This window comes from Heterodontus francisci, chromosome 10 (assembly GCF_036365525.1).
Source record: "Heterodontus francisci isolate sHetFra1 chromosome 10, sHetFra1.hap1, whole genome shotgun sequence".
Classification (NCBI taxonomy): Eukaryota; Metazoa; Chordata; class Chondrichthyes; order Heterodontiformes; family Heterodontidae; genus Heterodontus; species Heterodontus francisci.
The window spans coordinates 12,850,545-12,868,089 of NC_090380.1; the positions used below are offsets into that span (position 1 = coordinate 12,850,545).

Sequence of the window (17,545 nt, forward strand, 5' to 3'; positions counted from 1 at the left end):
AGGACATTAGCTAGTAAGTAGGGAATAATACAACAGGAACAGTAAATAAGTTTCAACGTCTGCAATAAAAGGCACAGGACAGAAGTATCAATTCAATCCATAGAAATTACAACATGGAAACAGGCCAGTGTGCCAATCAGTCTGTGTTAGTGACAGTCACTGTTGTGTTCCTGGCACAAATTCTGTTCCCTCATTGCTGATTCCACCCGCTCGCTAACCAATATACAAGACTGAACCAGACTGTTTGTAATCGTGGTGCCTTATTTGACCACGAGCTGAGCTTCCAAACCCATAATATCAATTATCAAGACTGCCAATTTCCACCACCATAACCCCTGCTGCTGAAGCCCTCATCCAGACCATTGTTACTTCGAGACTTGATTATTCCAATGCTCTCCTGGCCAGCCTCCCACCCTCCATAACGTTGAGCTCACCCAAAACTCTGCTACCCAAGTCCACTGACGTACACTGGCTCCCGGTTTGGCAATGCCTGGACTTTTAAAGTTATCATGTTCAAATTCTTCCATGATCTTGCCCCTTCCGAACTCTGATCTCTTCCAGACCTACAGCCTTCGGGGAACTCTGCACTCCTCCACGTCTGGCCTCTTGGGCATCTTCGACTTGTTTCAGTCCACCACTGGTGGCCATGCCTTCTGCTGCCAAGGCCCTGGAATTTCTTACTGAAACCAGTCCACCTCTCTCTCCCTCCCTTCAAGACGCTTCAATAAAATCTCTCTTTGACCAAGCTAACCTGCCCTAATACTTCCTCCCTATGTCAAGACTTGGTGTCTGAGCTCCTGTTGAATTATATATAAAACACACTGATATCAGTTATATTCTCTCTTGTTGGAGACGGTCATTGCCTGGCACTTGTGTGGCGCAAATAGTTACCAATATCCACCCAGTCCGTCCTAATAACAATTCAGATCCCCACCCTCTCCCACTCTTGCTTCAAGATCATACCCCGTACTGACCTGGGAGGGCAGCGCCTGGTGCAGCGGTCAGTCTGCAACACGGGACCCGTGTGGAAGCGGGAGTAGCGGCTCCAGGCCCAGCCTGAGGGTGCCGTTAGTGCCTCTCCTACCCCAGCCTGAGGGTGCCAGGACCACACTCGCCTCCCAACCACCCAGCGGAAACAGTCATCTGCAGGGTGAGGGGTCAGGGTGCGGCTGTTTACTTCCGGTGGTGCCGGGCCTATCTGCCCGCTTCTCTCCCCACGCTTGGCGACAGGACAGAGCGGAGGGTGCGGCCCAGTACTCGGCCGAACGATGTGGTGAAGAGTCGGCAGCAGCTGGTTTCACAGGCTGAGTCCCAGAGTGCGGTCGGTGAGGCCGGGCCTCCTCGGCTGCTCCCTGCACCCCCGGGCCTGAGTGCAGCCGCTGTTGATGCTGCGGCCGGCGGCTCCCTGTGAGAGTTCCCCCGAGGAGGAGCGGCTCGCCGATGTCAGTAACCGCGGCCACCCAAAGAAGAGAGTGCGGATAGCGGAGCCGGGCGAGGCAGGGACCCGCGGCTCATCCCCGGGCAAAGCGGCCTCCCCGCAGCAGCTGAGTGGACCCCAGGCTGGGCAAGGCAAGAAGCGGGTCCGAGCGGGGGACACGGCGGCCGCGGCCCCTACTCAGGCTCCGGGCCTGGGAGAGGCCGAGGCCGGCATGGCTGACGACGGGCAGCGGAAGGCCAACTTCTCGGCGCTGCTCGGACACACCAATGGCCTGAGTAGGGCGGCAGGTCCCGGCGGCAAACAGGCTGCTTCCAAGAAGCTGCTTATCAAGAACTTCAGAGGTGGGTCGATGTGAATCCATCCACCACCTCCCCCCCCCCCTCCCATCCACCACCTCCACCCCCCCCCTCCCATCCACCACCTCCACCCCCCCCTCCCATCCACCACCTCCACCCCCTCCCCCCCCCTCCCATCCACCACCTCCACCCCCCCTCCCATCCACCACCTCCACCCCTCCCCTCCCCTCCCATCCACCACCTCCACCCCCTCCCCTCCACCACCTCCAACCCCCTCCCCTCCCATCCACCACCTCCACCCCCTCCCCTCCCATCCACCACCTCCACCCCCCCCTCCCCCCATCCACCCCCCCTCCCCCCATCCACCACCTCCACCCCCCCTCCCCCCATCCACCACCTCCACCCCCCACCTCCATCCCATCCACCCCCCCCCCATCCCATCCACCCCCCCCCCATCCCATCCACCCCCCCCCCCATCCCATCCACCCCCCCCCATCCCATCCACCCCCCCCCATCCCATCCACCCTCCACCCCCCCTCCCCCATCCACCACCTCCACCCCCCCTCCCCCCATCCACCACCTCCACCCCCCTCCCCCATCCACCCCCCACCCCCCATCCACCACCTCCACCCCCCATCCACCACCTCCACCCCCCATCCACCACCTCCACCCCCCACCCCCATCCCATCCACCCCCACCCCCATCCCATCCACCCCCCACCCCCATCCCATCCACCCCCCACCCCCATCCCATCCACCCCCCACCCCCATCCCATCCACCCCCCACCCCCATCCCATCCACCACCTCCACCCCCCCTCCCATCCACCACCTCCACCCCCCCTCCCATCCACCACCTCCACCCCCCCTCCCCCCATCCACCACCTCCACCCCCCCCTCCCAACCACCACCTCCACCCCCCCCCCTCCCATCCACCACCTCCACCCCCCCCTCCACCCCCCCCTCCACCCCCCCCTCCCATCCACCACCTCCACACCCCCCTCCCATCCACCACCTCCACACCCCCCCCTCCCATCCACCACCTCCACACCCCCCCTCCCATCCACCACCTCCACCCCCCCCCTCCCATCCACCACCTCCACCCCCCCCCTCCCATCCACCACCTCCACCCCCCCCCCTCCCATCCACCACCTCCACCCCCCCCCTCCCATCCACCACCTCCACCCCCCCCCTCCCATCCACCACCTCCACCCCCCCCCTCCCATCCACCACCTCCACCCCCCCCCTCCCATCCACCACCTCCACCCCCCCCCCTCCCATCCACCACCTCCACCCCCCCCCTCCCATCCACCACCTCCACCCCCCCCCTCCCATCCACCACCTCCACCCCCCCCCATCCACCACCTCCACCCCCCCTCCACCACCTCCACCCCCCCCCCATCCACCACCTCCACCCCCCCATCCACCACCTCCACCCCCCCATCCACCACCTCCACCCCCCCATCCACCACCTCCACCCCCCATCCACCACTCCACCCCCATCCACCTCACCCCCATCCACCACCTCCACCCCCCATCCACCACCTCCACCCCCCCATCCACCACCTCCACCCCCCCATCCACCACCTCCACCCCCCCATCCACCACCTCCACCCCCCCATCCACCACCTCCACCCCCCCCATCCACCACCTCCACCCCCCATCCACCACCTCCACCACCCCCCCATCCACCACCTCCACCCCCCCATCCACCACCTCCACCCCCCCATCCACCACCTCCACCTCCCCCCTCCCATCCACCACCTCCACCCCCCCCCCTCCCATCCACCACCTCCACCCCCCCCCCTCCCATCCACCACCTCCACCCCCCCCCCTCCCATCCACCACCTCCACCCCCTCCCCTCCCATCCACCACCTCCACCCCCTCCCCTCCCATCCACCACCTCCACCCCCTCCCCTCCCATCCACCACCTCCACCCCCTCCCCTCCCATCCACCACCTCCACCCCCTCCCTCCCATCCACCACCTCCACCCCTCCCCTCCCATCCACCACCTCCACCCCCTCCCCTCCCATCCACCACCTCCACCCCCTCCCCTCCCATCCACCACCCTCCACCCCCCCTCCCATCCACCACCCCCCCTCCCATCCACCACCTCCACCCCCCCCCTCCCCTCCCATCCACCACCCACCCCTCCCCTCCCATCCACCACCTCCACCCCCCCTCCCATCCACCACCCCCCCTCCCATCCACCACCCCCCCTCCCATCCACCACCCCCCCTCCCATCCACCACCCCCCCTCCCATCCACCACCCCCCTCCCATCCACCACCCCCCCTCCCATCCACCACCCCCCCTCCCATCCACCACCCCCCCTCCCATCCACCACCCCCCCTCCCATCCACCACCCCCCCTCCCATCCACCACCCCCCCTCCCATCCACCACCCCCCCTCCCATCCACCACCCCCCCTCCCATCCACCACCCCCCCTCCCATCCACCACCCCCCCTCCCATCCACCACCCCCCCTCCCATCCACCACCCCCCCTCCCATCCACCACCCCCCCTCCCATCCACCACCCCCCCTCCCATCCACCACCCCCCCTCCCATCCACCACCCCCCCTCCCATCCACCACCCCCCCTCCCATCCACCACCCCCCCTCCCATCCACCACCCCCCCTCCCATCCACCACCCCCCCTCCCATCCACCACCCCCCCTCCCATCCACCACCCCCCCTCCCATCCACCACCCCCCCTCCCATCCACCACCCCCCCTCCCATCCACCACCCCCCCCTCCCATCCACCACCCCCCCCTCCCATCCACCACCCCCCCTCCCATCCACCACCCCCCCTCCCATCCACCACCCCCCTCCATCCACCACCCCCCCTCCCATCCACCACCCCCCCTCCCATCCACCACCCCCCCTCCCATCCACCACCCCCCCTCCCATCCACCACCCCCCCTCCCATCCACCACCTCCCACCCCCTCCCATCCACCACCCCCCCCTCCCATCCACCACCCCCCCTCCCATCCACCACCCCCCCTCCCATCCACCACCCCCCCTCCCATCCACCACCCCCCCTCCCATCCACCACCCCCCCTCCCATCCACCACCCCCCCTCCCATCCACCACCCCCCCTCCCATCCACCACCCCCCCTCCCATCCACCACCCCCCCTCCCATCCACCACCCCCCCTCCCATCCACCACCCCCCCTCCCATCCACCCCCCCTCCCATCCACCACCCCCCCTCCCATCCACCACCCCCCCTCCCATCCACCACCCCCCCTCCCATCCACCACCCCCCCTCCCATCCACCACCCCCCCTCCCATCCACCACCCCCCCTCCCATCCACCACCCCCCCTCCCATCCACCACCCCCCTCCCATCCACCACCCCCCCTCCCATCCACCACCCCCCCTCCCATCCCCACCCCCCCTCCCATCCACCACCCCCCCTCCCATCCACCACCCCCCCTCCCATCCACCACCCCCCCTCCCATCCACCACCCCCCCTCCCATCCACCACCCCCCCTCCCATCCACCACCCCCCCTCCCATCCACCACCCCCCCCTCCCATCCACCACCCCCCCCTCCCATCCACCACCCCCCCCTCCATCCACCACCCCCCCTCCCATCCACCACCCCCCCTCCCATCCACCACCCCCCCTCCCATCCACCACCCCCCCTCCCATCCACCACCCCCCTCCCATCCACCACCCCCCCTCCCATCCACCACCCCCCCTCCCATCCCCCACTCCCATCCACACCTCCACTCCCATCCACCACCTCCACACCCCCCCACTCCCATCCACCACCTCCACCCCCCCCACTCCCATCCACCACCTCCACCCCCCCCACTCCCATCCACCACCTCCACCCCCCCCACTCCCATCCACCACCTCCACCCCCCCCACTCCCATCCACCACCCTCCACCCCCCCACTCCCATCCACCACCTCCACCCCCCCCACTCCCATCCACCACCTCACCCCCCCCCCACTCCCATCCACCACCTCCACCCCCCCCACTCCCATCCACCACCTCCACCCCCCCCACTCCCATCCACCACCTCCACCCCCCCCCCTCCCATCCACCACCTCCACCCCCCCCCTCCCATCCACCACCTCCACCCCTCCCCTCCACCACCACCTCCACCCTCCACCCCCTCCACCCCTCCCACCTCCACCACCACCCCTCCCCCTCCCCCTCCATCCACCACCTCCCCTCCTCCCATCCACCACCTCCACCCCCCCTCCCATCCACCACCCCCCCTCCCATCCCACCACCTCCACCCCCCCCCTCCCATCCCACCTCCACCCACCCCTCCCCTCCCACCTCCACCCACCCCACCCCTCCCATCCACCACCACCCACCCCCCTCCCATCCACCACCTCCCCCTCCCTCCCATCCACCACCCCCCTCCCATCCACCACCCCCCTCCCATCCACCACCCCCCTCCCATCCACCACCCCCCCTCCCATCCACCACCTCCACTCCCATCCACCACCTCCACTCCCATCCACCCCCCCACTCCCATCCACCCCCCCACTCCCATCCACCACCTCCACCCCCCACTCCCATCCACCACCTCCACCCCCCCCACTCCCATCCACCACCTCCACCCCCCCACTCCCATCCACCACCTCCACCCCCCCACTCCCATCCACCACCCTCCACCCCCCCCACTCCCATCCACCACCTCCACCCCCCCCCACTCCCATCCACCACCTCCACCCCCCCCACTCCCATCCACCACCTCCACCCCCCCCACTCCCATCCACCACCTCCACCCCCCCCCCCCTCCCATCCACCACCTCCACCCCCCCCTCCCATCCACCACCTCCACCCCCCCCCTCCCATCCACCACCTCCACCCCCCCCCCTCCCATCCACCACCTCCACCCCCCCCCCTCCCATCCACCACCTCCACCCCCCCCCCCCTCCCATCCACCACCTCCACCCCCCCCCCTCCCATCCACCACCTCCACCCCCCCCCCCTCCCATCCACCACCTCCACCCCCCCCCTCCCATCCACCACCTCCACCCCCCCCCCCTCCCATCCACCACCTCCACCCCCCCCCCCTCCCATCCACCACCTCCACCCCCCCCCCCTCCCATCCACCACCTCCACCCCCCCCCCCTCCCATCCACCACCTCCACCCCCCCCCCTCCCATCCACCACCTCCACCCCCCCCCTCCCATCCACCACCTCCACCCCCCCCCCTCCCATCCACCATCTCCACCCCCCCCCATCCCATCCACCACCTCCACCCCCCCCATCCCATTCACCACCTCCACCCCCCCCCCCCATCCCATTCACCACCTCCACCTCCACCCCCCCCCCATCCCATTCACCACCTCCACCCCCCCCATCCCATTCACCACCTCCACCCCCCCCATCCCATTCACCACCTCCACCCCCCCCATCCCATTCACCACCTCCACCCCCCCCCATCCCATTCACCACCTCCACCCCCCCCCATCCCATTCACCACCTCCACCCCCCCCCCCATCCCATTCACCACCTCCACCCCCCCCCATCCCATTCACCACCTCCACCCCCCCCCATCCCATTCACCACCTCCACCCCCCCCCATCCCATTCACCACCTCCACCCCCCCCCCCCATCCCATTCACCACCTCCACCCCCCCCCCCATCCCATTCACCACCTCCACCCCCCCCCCATCCCATTCACCACCTCCACCCCCCCCCCATCCCATCCACCAGCTCTTACCCCCCCATCCCATCCACCAGCTCTTACCCCCCCCCATCCCATCCACCAGCTCTTCCCCCCCCATCCCATCCACCAGCTCTTACCCCCCCCATCCCATCCACCAGCTCTTACCACCCCCCATCCCATCCACCAGCTCTTACCCCCCCCCATCCCATCCACCAGCTCTTACCCCCCCCCCATCCCATCCACCAGCTCTTACCCCCCCCCCCCCATCCCATCCACCAGCTCTTACCCCCCCCATCCCATCCACCAGCTCTTACCCCCCCCCCATCCCATCCACCAGCTCTTACCCCCCCCATCCCATCCACCAGGCCCCTCCCCTCCCATCCACCACCTCCTCACCCCCTCCCCTCCCATCCACCACCTCCACCCCCCTCCCCTCCCATCCACCACCTCCACCCCCTCCCCTCCCATCCACCACCTCCACCCCCCCTCCCATCCACCACCCCCCCCTCCCATCCACCACCTCCACCCCCCCCTCCCCTCCCATCCACCACCCACCCCCTCCCCTCCACCACCACCTCCACCCCCCCTCCCATCCACCACCCCCCCTCCCATCCACCACCCCCCCTCCCATCCACCACCCCCCCTCCCATCCACCACCCCCCCTCCCATCCACCACCCCCCCTCCCATCCACCACCCCCCCCTCCCATCCACCACCCCCCCTCCCATCCACCACCCCCCCTCCCATCCACCACCCCCCCTCCCATCCACCACCCCCCCTCCCATCCACCACCCCCCCTCCCATCCACCACCCCCCCTCCCATCCACCACCCCCCCTCCCATCCACCACCCCCCCTCCCATCCACCACCCCCCCTCCCATCCACCACCCCCCCTCCCATCCACCACCCCCCCTCCCATCCACCACCCCCCCTCCCATCCACCACCCCCCCTCCCATCCACCACCCCCCCCTCCCATCCACCACCCCCCCTCCCATCCACCACCCCCCCTCCCATCCACCACCCCCCCTCCCATCCACCACCCCCCCTCCCATCCACCACCCCCCCTCCCATCCACCACCCCCCCTCCCATCCACCACCCCCCCTCCCATCCACCACCCCCCCTCCCATCCACCACCCCCCCTCCCATCCACCACCCCCCCTCCCATCCACCACCCCCCCTCCCATCCACCACCCCCCCTCCCATCCACCACCCCCCCTCCCATCCACCACCCCCCCTCCCATCCACCACCCCCCCTCCCATCCACCACCCCCCCTCCCATCCACCACCCCCCCTCCCATCCACCACCCCCCCTCCCATCCACCACCCCCCCTCCCATCCACCACCCCCCCTCCCATCCACCACCCCCCCTCCCATCCACCACCCCCCCTCCCATCCACCACCCCCCCTCCCATCCACCACCCCCCCTCCCATCCACCACCCCCCCTCCCATCCACCACCCCCCCTCCCATCCACCACCCCCCCTCCCATCCACCACCCCCCCTCCCATCCACCACCCCCCCTCCCATCCACCACCCCCCCTCCCATCCACCACCCCCCCCTCCCATCCACCACCCCCCCTCCCATCCACCACCCCCCCTCCCATCCACCACCCCCCCTCCCATCCACCACCCCCCCTCCCATCCACCACCCCCCCTCCCATCCACCACCCCCCCTCCCATCCACCACCCCCCCTCCCATCCACCACCCCCCCTCCCATCCACCACCCCCCCTCCCATCCACCACCCCCCCTCCCATCCACCACCCCCCCTCCCATCCACCACCCCCCCTCCCATCCACCACCCCCCCTCCCATCCACCACCCCCCCTCCCATCCACCACCCCCCCTCCCATCCACCACCCCCCCTCCCATCCACCACCCCCCCTCCCATCCACCACCCCCCCTCCCATCCACCACCCCCCCTCCCATCCACCACCCCCCCTCCCATCCACCACCCCCCCTCCCATCCACCACCCCCCCTCCCATCCACCACCCCCCCTCCCATCCACCACCCCCCCTCCCATCCACCACCCCCCCTCCCATCCACCACCCCCCCTCCCATCCACCACCCCCCCTCCCATCCACCACCCCCCCTCCCATCCACCACCCCCCCTCCCATCCACCACCCCCCCTCCCATCCACCACCCCCCCTCCCATCCACCACCCCCCCTCCCATCCACCACCCCCCCTCCCATCCACCACCCCCCCTCCCATCCACCACCCCCCCTCCCATCCACCACCCCCCCTCCCATCCACCACCCCCCCTCCCATCCACCACCCCCCCTCCCATCCACCACCCCCCCTCCCATCCACCACCCCCCCTCCCATCCACCACCCCCCCTCCCATCCACCACCCCCCCTCCCATCCACCACCCCCCCTCCCATCCACCACCCCCCCTCCCATCCACCACCCCCCCTCCCATCCACCACCCCCCCTCCCATCCACCACCCCCCCTCCCATCCACCACCCCCCCTCCCATCCACCACCCCCCCTCCCATCCACCACCCCCCCTCCCATCCACCACCCCCCCTCCCATCCACCACCCCCCCTCCCATCCACCACCCCCCCTCCCATCCACCACCCCCCCTCCCATCCACCACCCCCCCTCCCATCCACCACCCCCCCTCCCATCCACCACCCCCCCTCCCATCCACCAGCTCTTACCCCCCCATCCCATCCACCAGCTCTTACCCCCCCATCCCATCCACCAGCTCTTACCCCCCCCCATCCCATCCACCAGCTCTTACCCCCCCCATCCCATCCACCAGCTCTTACCCCCCCCATCCCATCCACCAGCTCTTACCCCCCCCATCCCATCCACCAGCTCTTACCCCCCCCATCCCATCCACCAGCTCTTACCCCCCCCATCCCATCCACCAGCTCTTACCCCCCCCATCCCATCCACCAGCTCTTACCCCCCCCATCCCATCCACCAGCTCTTACCCCCCCCCATCCCATCCACCAGCTCTTACCCCCCCCCATCCCATCCACCAGCTCTTATCCCCCCCCATCCCATCCACCAGCTCTTATCCCCCCCCATCCCATCCACCAGCTCTTACCCCCCCCCCATCCCATCCACCAGCTCTTACCCCCCCCCCATCCCATCCACCAGCTCTTACCCCCCCCCCATCCCATCCACCAGCTCTTACCCCCCCCCCATCCCATCCACCAGCTCTTACCCCCCCCCATCCCATCCACCAGCTCTTACCCCCCCCATCCCATCCACCAGTTCTTACCCCCCCCATCCCATCCACCAGCTCTTACCCCCCCCATCCCATCCACCAGCTCTTACCCCCCCCATCCCATCCACCAGCTCTTACCCCCCCCATCCCATCCACCAGCTCTTACCCCCCCCATCCCATCCACCAGCTCTTACCCCCCCCATCCCATCCACCAGCTCTTACCCCCCCCATCCCATCCACCAGCTCTTACCCCCCCCATCCCATCCACCAGCTCTTACCCCCCCCATCCCATCCACCAGCTCTTACCCCCCCCCATCCCATCCACCAGCTCTTACCCCCCCCATCCCATCCACCAGCTCTTACCCCCCCCCATCCCATCCACCAGCTCTTACCCCCCCCATCCCATCCACCTGCCCTTACCCCCCCCATCCCATCCACCAGCTCTTACCCCCCCCATCCCATCCACCAGCTCTTACCCCCCCCATCCCATCCACCAGCTCTTACCCCCCCCATCCCATCCACCAGCTCTTACCCCCCCCATCCCATCCACCAGCTCTTACCCCCCCCATCCCATCCACCAGCTCTTACCCCCCCCATCCCATCCACCAGCTCTTACCCCCCCCATCCCATCCACCAGCTCTTACCCCCCCCATCCCATCCACCAGCTCTTACCCCCCCATCCCATCCACCAGCTCTTACCCCCCCATCCCATCCACCAGCTCTTACCCCCCCCCATCCCATCCACCAGCTCTTACCCCCCCCCATCCCATCCACCAGCTCTTACCCCCCCCATCCCATCCACCAGCTCTTACCCCCCCCATCCCATCCACCAGCTCTTACCCCCCCCATCCCATCCACCAGCTCTTACCCCCCCCCCATCCCATCCACCAGCTCTTACCCCCCCCCATCCCATCCACCAGCTCTTACCCCCCCCCATCCCATCCACCAGCTCTTACCCCCCCCCATCCCATCCACCAGCTCTTACCCCCCCCCCATCCCATCCACCAGCTCTTGCCCCCCCCCCCATCCCATCCACCAGCTCTTGCCCCCCCCCCCATCCCATCCACCAGCTCTTACCCCCCCCCCCATCCCATCCACCAGCTCTTACCCCCCCCATCCCATCCACCAGCTCTTACCCCCCCCATCCCATCCACCAGCTCTTACCCCCCCCCATCCCATCCACCAGCTCTTACCCCCCCCCCATCCCATCCACCAGCTCTTACCCCCCCCCATCCCATCCACCAGCTCTTACCCCCCCCCCCATCCCATCCACCAGCTCTTACCACCCCCCCCATCCCATCCACCAGCTCTTACCCCCCCCCCATCCCATCCACCAGCTCTTCTCCCCCCCCCCCCATCCCATCCACCAGCTCTTCTCCCCCCCCCCCCCCCATCCCATCCACCAGCTCTTCTCTCCCCCCCCCCCATCCCATCCACCAGCTCTTCTCCCCCCCCCCCCGCCCCATCCCATCCACCAGCTCTTTCCCCCCCCCATCCCATCCACCAGCTCTTTTCCCCCCCCCCCCCATCTCATCCACCAGCTCTTCCCCCCCCCCCCATCCCATCCACCAGCTCTACCCCCCCATCCACCAGCTCTTCCACCCCCCCATCCACCAGCTTTCCCCCCCCCATCCCATCCACCAGCACTTCTCCACCCCCCATCCCATCCACCAGCTCTTCTCCCGCCCCCCCCATCCAAACCACCAGCTCTTCTCCCGCCCCCCCAATCCCATCCACCAGCTCTTCTCCCCCCACCCCCATCACCCAGCTCCACCCCCCCATCCCATCACATCACATCCACCAGCTCTTCCTCCTCCCCCCCCATCCCATCCACCAGCTCTTCTCCCCCCCCCCATCCCATCCACCAGCTCTTCCACCCCCCCCCCATCCACCAGCTCTTCCCCCCCCCCCCCCATCCACCAGCTCTTCCCCCCCCCCCATCCACCAGCTCTTCCCCCCCCCCCCCCCATCCACCAGCTCTTCCCCCCCCCCCATCCACCAGCTCTTCCCCCCCCCCCCCATCCACCAATCCACCAGCTCTTCCCCCCCCCCCCCATCCACCAGCTCTTCCCCCCCCCCCCATCCACCAGCTCTTCCCCCCCCCCCATCCACCAGCTCTTCCCCCCCCCCCATCCACCAGCTCTTCCCCCCCCCCCCATCCACCAGCTCTTCCCCCCCCCCCCCATCCACCAGCTCTTCCCCCCCCCCCCATCCACCAGCTCTTCCCCCCCCCCCCATCCACCAGCTCTTCCCCCCCCCCCCATCCACCAGCTCTTCCCCCCCCCCCCCATCCACCAGCTCTTCCCCCCCCCCCCCCATCCACCAGCTCTTCCCCCCCCCCCATCCACCAGCTCTTCCCCCCCCCCCATCCACCAGCTCTTCCCCCCCCCCCCATCCACCAGCTCTTCCCCCCCCCCCATCCACCAGCTCTTCCCCCCCCCCATCCACCAGCTCTTCCCCCCCCCCATCCACCAGCTCTTCCCCCCCCCCATCCACCAGCTCTTCCCCCCCCATCCACCAGCTCTTCCCCCCCCCATCCACCAGCTCTTCCCCCCCCCCCCCATCCACCAGCTCTTCCCCCCCCCCCCATCCACCAGCTCTTCCCCCCCCCCCATCCACCAGCTCTTCCCCCCCCCCCCATCCACCAGCTCTTCCCCCCCCCCCCATCCACCAGCTCTTCCCCCCCCCCCATCCACCAGCTCTTCCCCCCCCCCCATCCACCAGCTCTTCCCCCCCCCCCATCCACCAGCTCTTCCCCCCCCCCCATCCACCAGCTCTTCCCCCCCCCCCCATCCACCAGCTCTTCCCCCCCCCCCCATCCACCAGCTCTTCCCCCCCCCCCATCCACCAGCTCTTCCCCCCCCCCCATCCACCAGCTCTTCCCCCCCCCATCCCATCCACCAGCTCTTACCCCCCCCATCCCATCCACCAGCTCTTACCCCCCCATCCCATCCACCAGCTCTTACCCCCCCCATCCCATCCACCAGCTCTTACCCCCCCCCATCCCATCCACCAGCTCTTACCCCCCCCCATCCCATCCACCAGCTCTTACCCCCCCCCCATCCCATCCACCAGCTCTTACCCCCCCCCCCATCCCATCCACCAGCTCTTACCCCCCCCCATCCCATCCACCAGCTCTTACCCCCCCCCCCCATCCCATCCACCAGCTCTTGCCCCCCCCATCCCATCCACCAGCTCTTACCCCCCCCCCATCCCATCCACCAGCTCTTCCCCCCCCCCATCCCATCCACCAGCTCTACCCCCCCATCCACCAGCTCTTCCACCCCCCCATCCACCAGCTTTCCCCCCCCCATCCCATCCACCAGCACTTCTCCACCCCCCCATCCCATCCACCAGCTCTTCTCCCGCCCCCCCCATCCAAACCACCAGCTCTTCTCCCGCCCCCCCAATCCCATCCACCAGCTCTTCTCCCCCCCCCCATCCCATCCACCAGCTCTTCCCCCCCCACCCCCATCCACCAGCTCCACCCCCCCATCCCATCACATCACATCCACCAGCTCTTCCTCCTCCCCCCCCATCCCATCCACCAGCTCTTCTCCCCCCCCCCCCATCCCATCCACCAGCTCTTCCACCCCCCCCCCATCCACCAGCTCTTCCCCCCCCCCCCCCCATCCACCAGCTCTTCCCCCCCCCCCCCCATCCACCAGCTCTTCCCCCCCCCCCATCCACCAGCTCTTCCCCCCCCCCCCCATCCACCAGCTCTTCCCCCCCCCCCCCATCCACCAGCTCTTCCCCCCCCCCCCCCATCCACCAGCTCTTCCCCCCCCCCCCCCATCCACCAGCTCTTCCCCCCCCCCCCCATCCACCAGCTCTTCCCCCCCCCCCCATCCACCAGCTCTTCCCCCCCCCCCCCATCCACCAGCTCTTCCCCCCCCCCCCATCCACCAGCTCTTCCCCCCCCCCCCATCCACCAGCTCTTCCCCCCCCCCCCCATCCACCAGCTCTTCCCCCCCCCCCCATCCACCAGCTCTTACCCCCCCCATCCCATCCACCAGCTCTTACCCCCCCCATCCCATCCACCAGCTCTTACCCCCCCCATCCCATCCACCAGCTCTTACCCCCCCCATCCCATCCACCAGCTCTTACCCCCCCCATCCCATCCACCAGCTCTTACCCCCCCCATCCCATCCACCAGCTCTTACCCCCCCCATCCCATCCACCAGCTCTTACCCCCCCCCCATCCCATCCACCAGCTCTTACCCCCCCCCCATCCCATCCACCAGCTCTTACCCCCCCCCATCCCATCCACCAGCTCTTACCCCCCCCCATCCCATCCACCAGCTCTTACCCCCCCCCCATCCCATCCACCAGGCCCCCCCCCATCCCATCCACCAGTTCTTACCCCCCCCATCCCATCCACCAGCTCTTACCCCCCCCCATCCCATCCACCAGCTCTTACCCCCCCCCATCCCATCCACCAGCTCTTACCCCCCCCATCCCATCCACCAGCTCTTACCCCCCCCCATCCCATCCACCAGCTCTTACCCCCCCCCATCCCATCCACCAGCTCTTACCCCCCCCATCCCATCCACCAGCTCTTACCCCCCCCATCCCATCCACCTGCTCTTACCCCCCCCATCCCATCCACCAGCTCTTACCCCCCCCCATCCCATCCACCAGCTCTTACCCCCCCCATCCCATCCACCAGCTCTTACCCCCCCCATCCCATCCACCAGCTCTTACCCCCCCCATCCCATCCACCAGCTCTTACCCCCCCCATCCCATCCACCAGCTCTTACCCCCCCCATCCCATCCACCAGCTCTTACCCCCCCCATCCCATCCACCAGCTCTTACCCCCCCCATCCCATCCACCAGCTCTTACCCCCCCCATCCCATCCACCAGCTCTTACCCCCCCATCCCATCCACCAGCTCTTACCCCCCCATCCCATCCACCAGCTCTTACCCCCCCATCCCATCCACCAGCTCTTACCCCCCCCCATCCCATCCACCAGCTCTTACCCCCCCCCCATCCCATCCACCAGCTCTTACCCCCCCCCATCCCATCCACCAGCTCTTACCCCCCCCCCATCCCATCCACCAGCTCTTACCCCCCCCCCATCCCATCCACCAGCTCTTACCCCCCCCCATCCCATCCACCAGCTCTTCCCCCCCCCATCCCATCCACCAGCTCTTACCCCCCCCCATCCCATCCACCAGCTCTTCCCCCCCCCCCATCCACCAGCTCTTCCCCCCGCCCCCATCCACCAGCTCTTCCCCCCGCCCCCATCCACCAGCTCTTCCCCCCGCCCCCATCCACCAGCTCTTCCCCCCGCCCCCATCCACCAGCTCTTCCCCCCGCCCCCATCCACCAGCTCTTCCCCCCGCCCCCATCCACCAGCTCTTCCCCCCGCCCCCATCCACCAGCTCTTCCCCCCGCCCCCATCCACCAGCTCTTCCCCCCGCCCCCATCCACCAGCTCTTCCCCCCGCCCCCATCCACCAGCTCTTCCCCCCGCCCCCATCCACCAGCTCTTCCCCCCGCCCCCATCCACCAGCTCTTCCCCCCGCCCCCATCCACCAGCTCTTCCCCCCGCCCCCATCCACCAGCTCTTCCCCCCGCCCCCATCCACCAGCTCTTCCCCCCGCCCCCATCCACCAGCTCTTCCCCCCGCCCCCATCCACCAGCTCTTCCCCCCGCCCCCATCCACCAGCTCTTCCCCCCGCCCCCATCCACCAGCTCTTCCCCCCGCCCCCATCCACCAGCTCTTCCCCCCGCCCCCATCCACCAGCTCTTCCCCCCGCCCCCATCCACCAGCTCTTCCCCCCGCCCCCATCCACCAGCTCTTCCCCCCGCCCCCATCCACCAGCTCTTCCCCCCGCCCCCATCCACCAGCTCTTCCCCCCGCCCCCATCCACCAGCTCTTCCCCCGCCCCCATCCACCAGCTCTTCCCCCCGCCCCCATCCACCAGCTCTTCCCCCCGCCCCCATCCACCAGCTCTTCCCCCCGCCCCCATCCACCAGCTCTTCCCCCCGCCCCCATCCACCAGCTCTTCCCCCCGCCCCCATCCACCAGCTCTTCCCCCGCCCCCATCCACCAGCTCTTCCCCCCGCCCCCATCCACCAGCTCTTCCCCGCCCCCCCGCTCTCCCGCCCATCCACCAGCTCTTCCCCCCGCCCCCATCCACCAGCTCTTCCCCCCGCCCCCATCCACCAGCTCTTCCCCCCGCCCCCATCCACCAGCTCTTCCCCCCGCCCCCATCCACCAGCTCTTCCCCCCGCCCCCATCCACCAGCTCTTCCCCCCGCCCCCATCCACCAGCTCTTCCCCCCGCCCCCATCCACCAGCTCTTCCCCCCGCCCCCATCCACCAGCTCTTCCCCCCGCCCCCATCCACCAGCTCTTCCCCCCGCCCCCATCCACCAGCTCTTCCCCCCGCCCCCATCCACCAGCTCTTCCCCCCGCCCCCATCCACCAGCTCTTCCCCCCGCCCCCATCCACCAGCTCTTCCCCCCGCCCCCATCCACCAGCTCTTCCCCCGCCCCCATCCACCAGCTCTTCCCCCCGCCCCCATCCACCAGCTCTTCCCCCCGCCCCCATCCACCAGCTCTTCCCCCCGCCCCCATCCACCAGCTCTTCCCCCCGCCCCCATCCACCAGCTCTTCCCCCCGCCCCCATCCACCAGCTCTTCCCCCCGCCCCCATCCACCAGCTCTTCCCCCCGCCCCCATCCACCAGCTATTCCCCCCGCCCCATCCACCAGCTCTTCCCCCCGCCCCCATCCACCAGCTCTTCCCCCCGCCCCCATCCACCAGCTCTTCCCCCCGCCCCCATCCACCAGCTCTTCCCCCCGCCCCCATCCACCAGCTCTTCCCCCGCCCCATCCACCAGCTCTTCCCCCCGCCCCCATCCACCAGCTCTTCCCCCCGCCCCCATCCACCAGCTCTTCCCCCCGCCCCCATCCACCAGCTCTTCCCCCCGCCCCCATCCACCAGCTCTTCCCCCCGCCCCCATCCACCAGCTCTTCCCCCGCC

At 69.3% G+C, this 17,545-nt stretch overlaps 1 protein-coding gene across 1 annotated transcript in view; it reads left to right on the forward strand.

Moving 5' to 3' along the window:
- Positions 1–1,155: 1,155 nt before the first annotated feature.
- LOC137374296 (cullin-4A-like) overlaps positions 1,156–17,545 on the forward strand; it is a 91,045-nt gene continuing 74,655 nt past the window's right edge. The window contains exon 1 of the mRNA XM_068040118.1: positions 1,156–1,779. Within this exon, the coding sequence (XP_067896219.1) occupies positions 1,386–1,779 (394 nt within the window). The 5' untranslated portion in view covers positions 1,156–1,385. The remainder of the gene's footprint in view (positions 1,780–17,545) is intronic.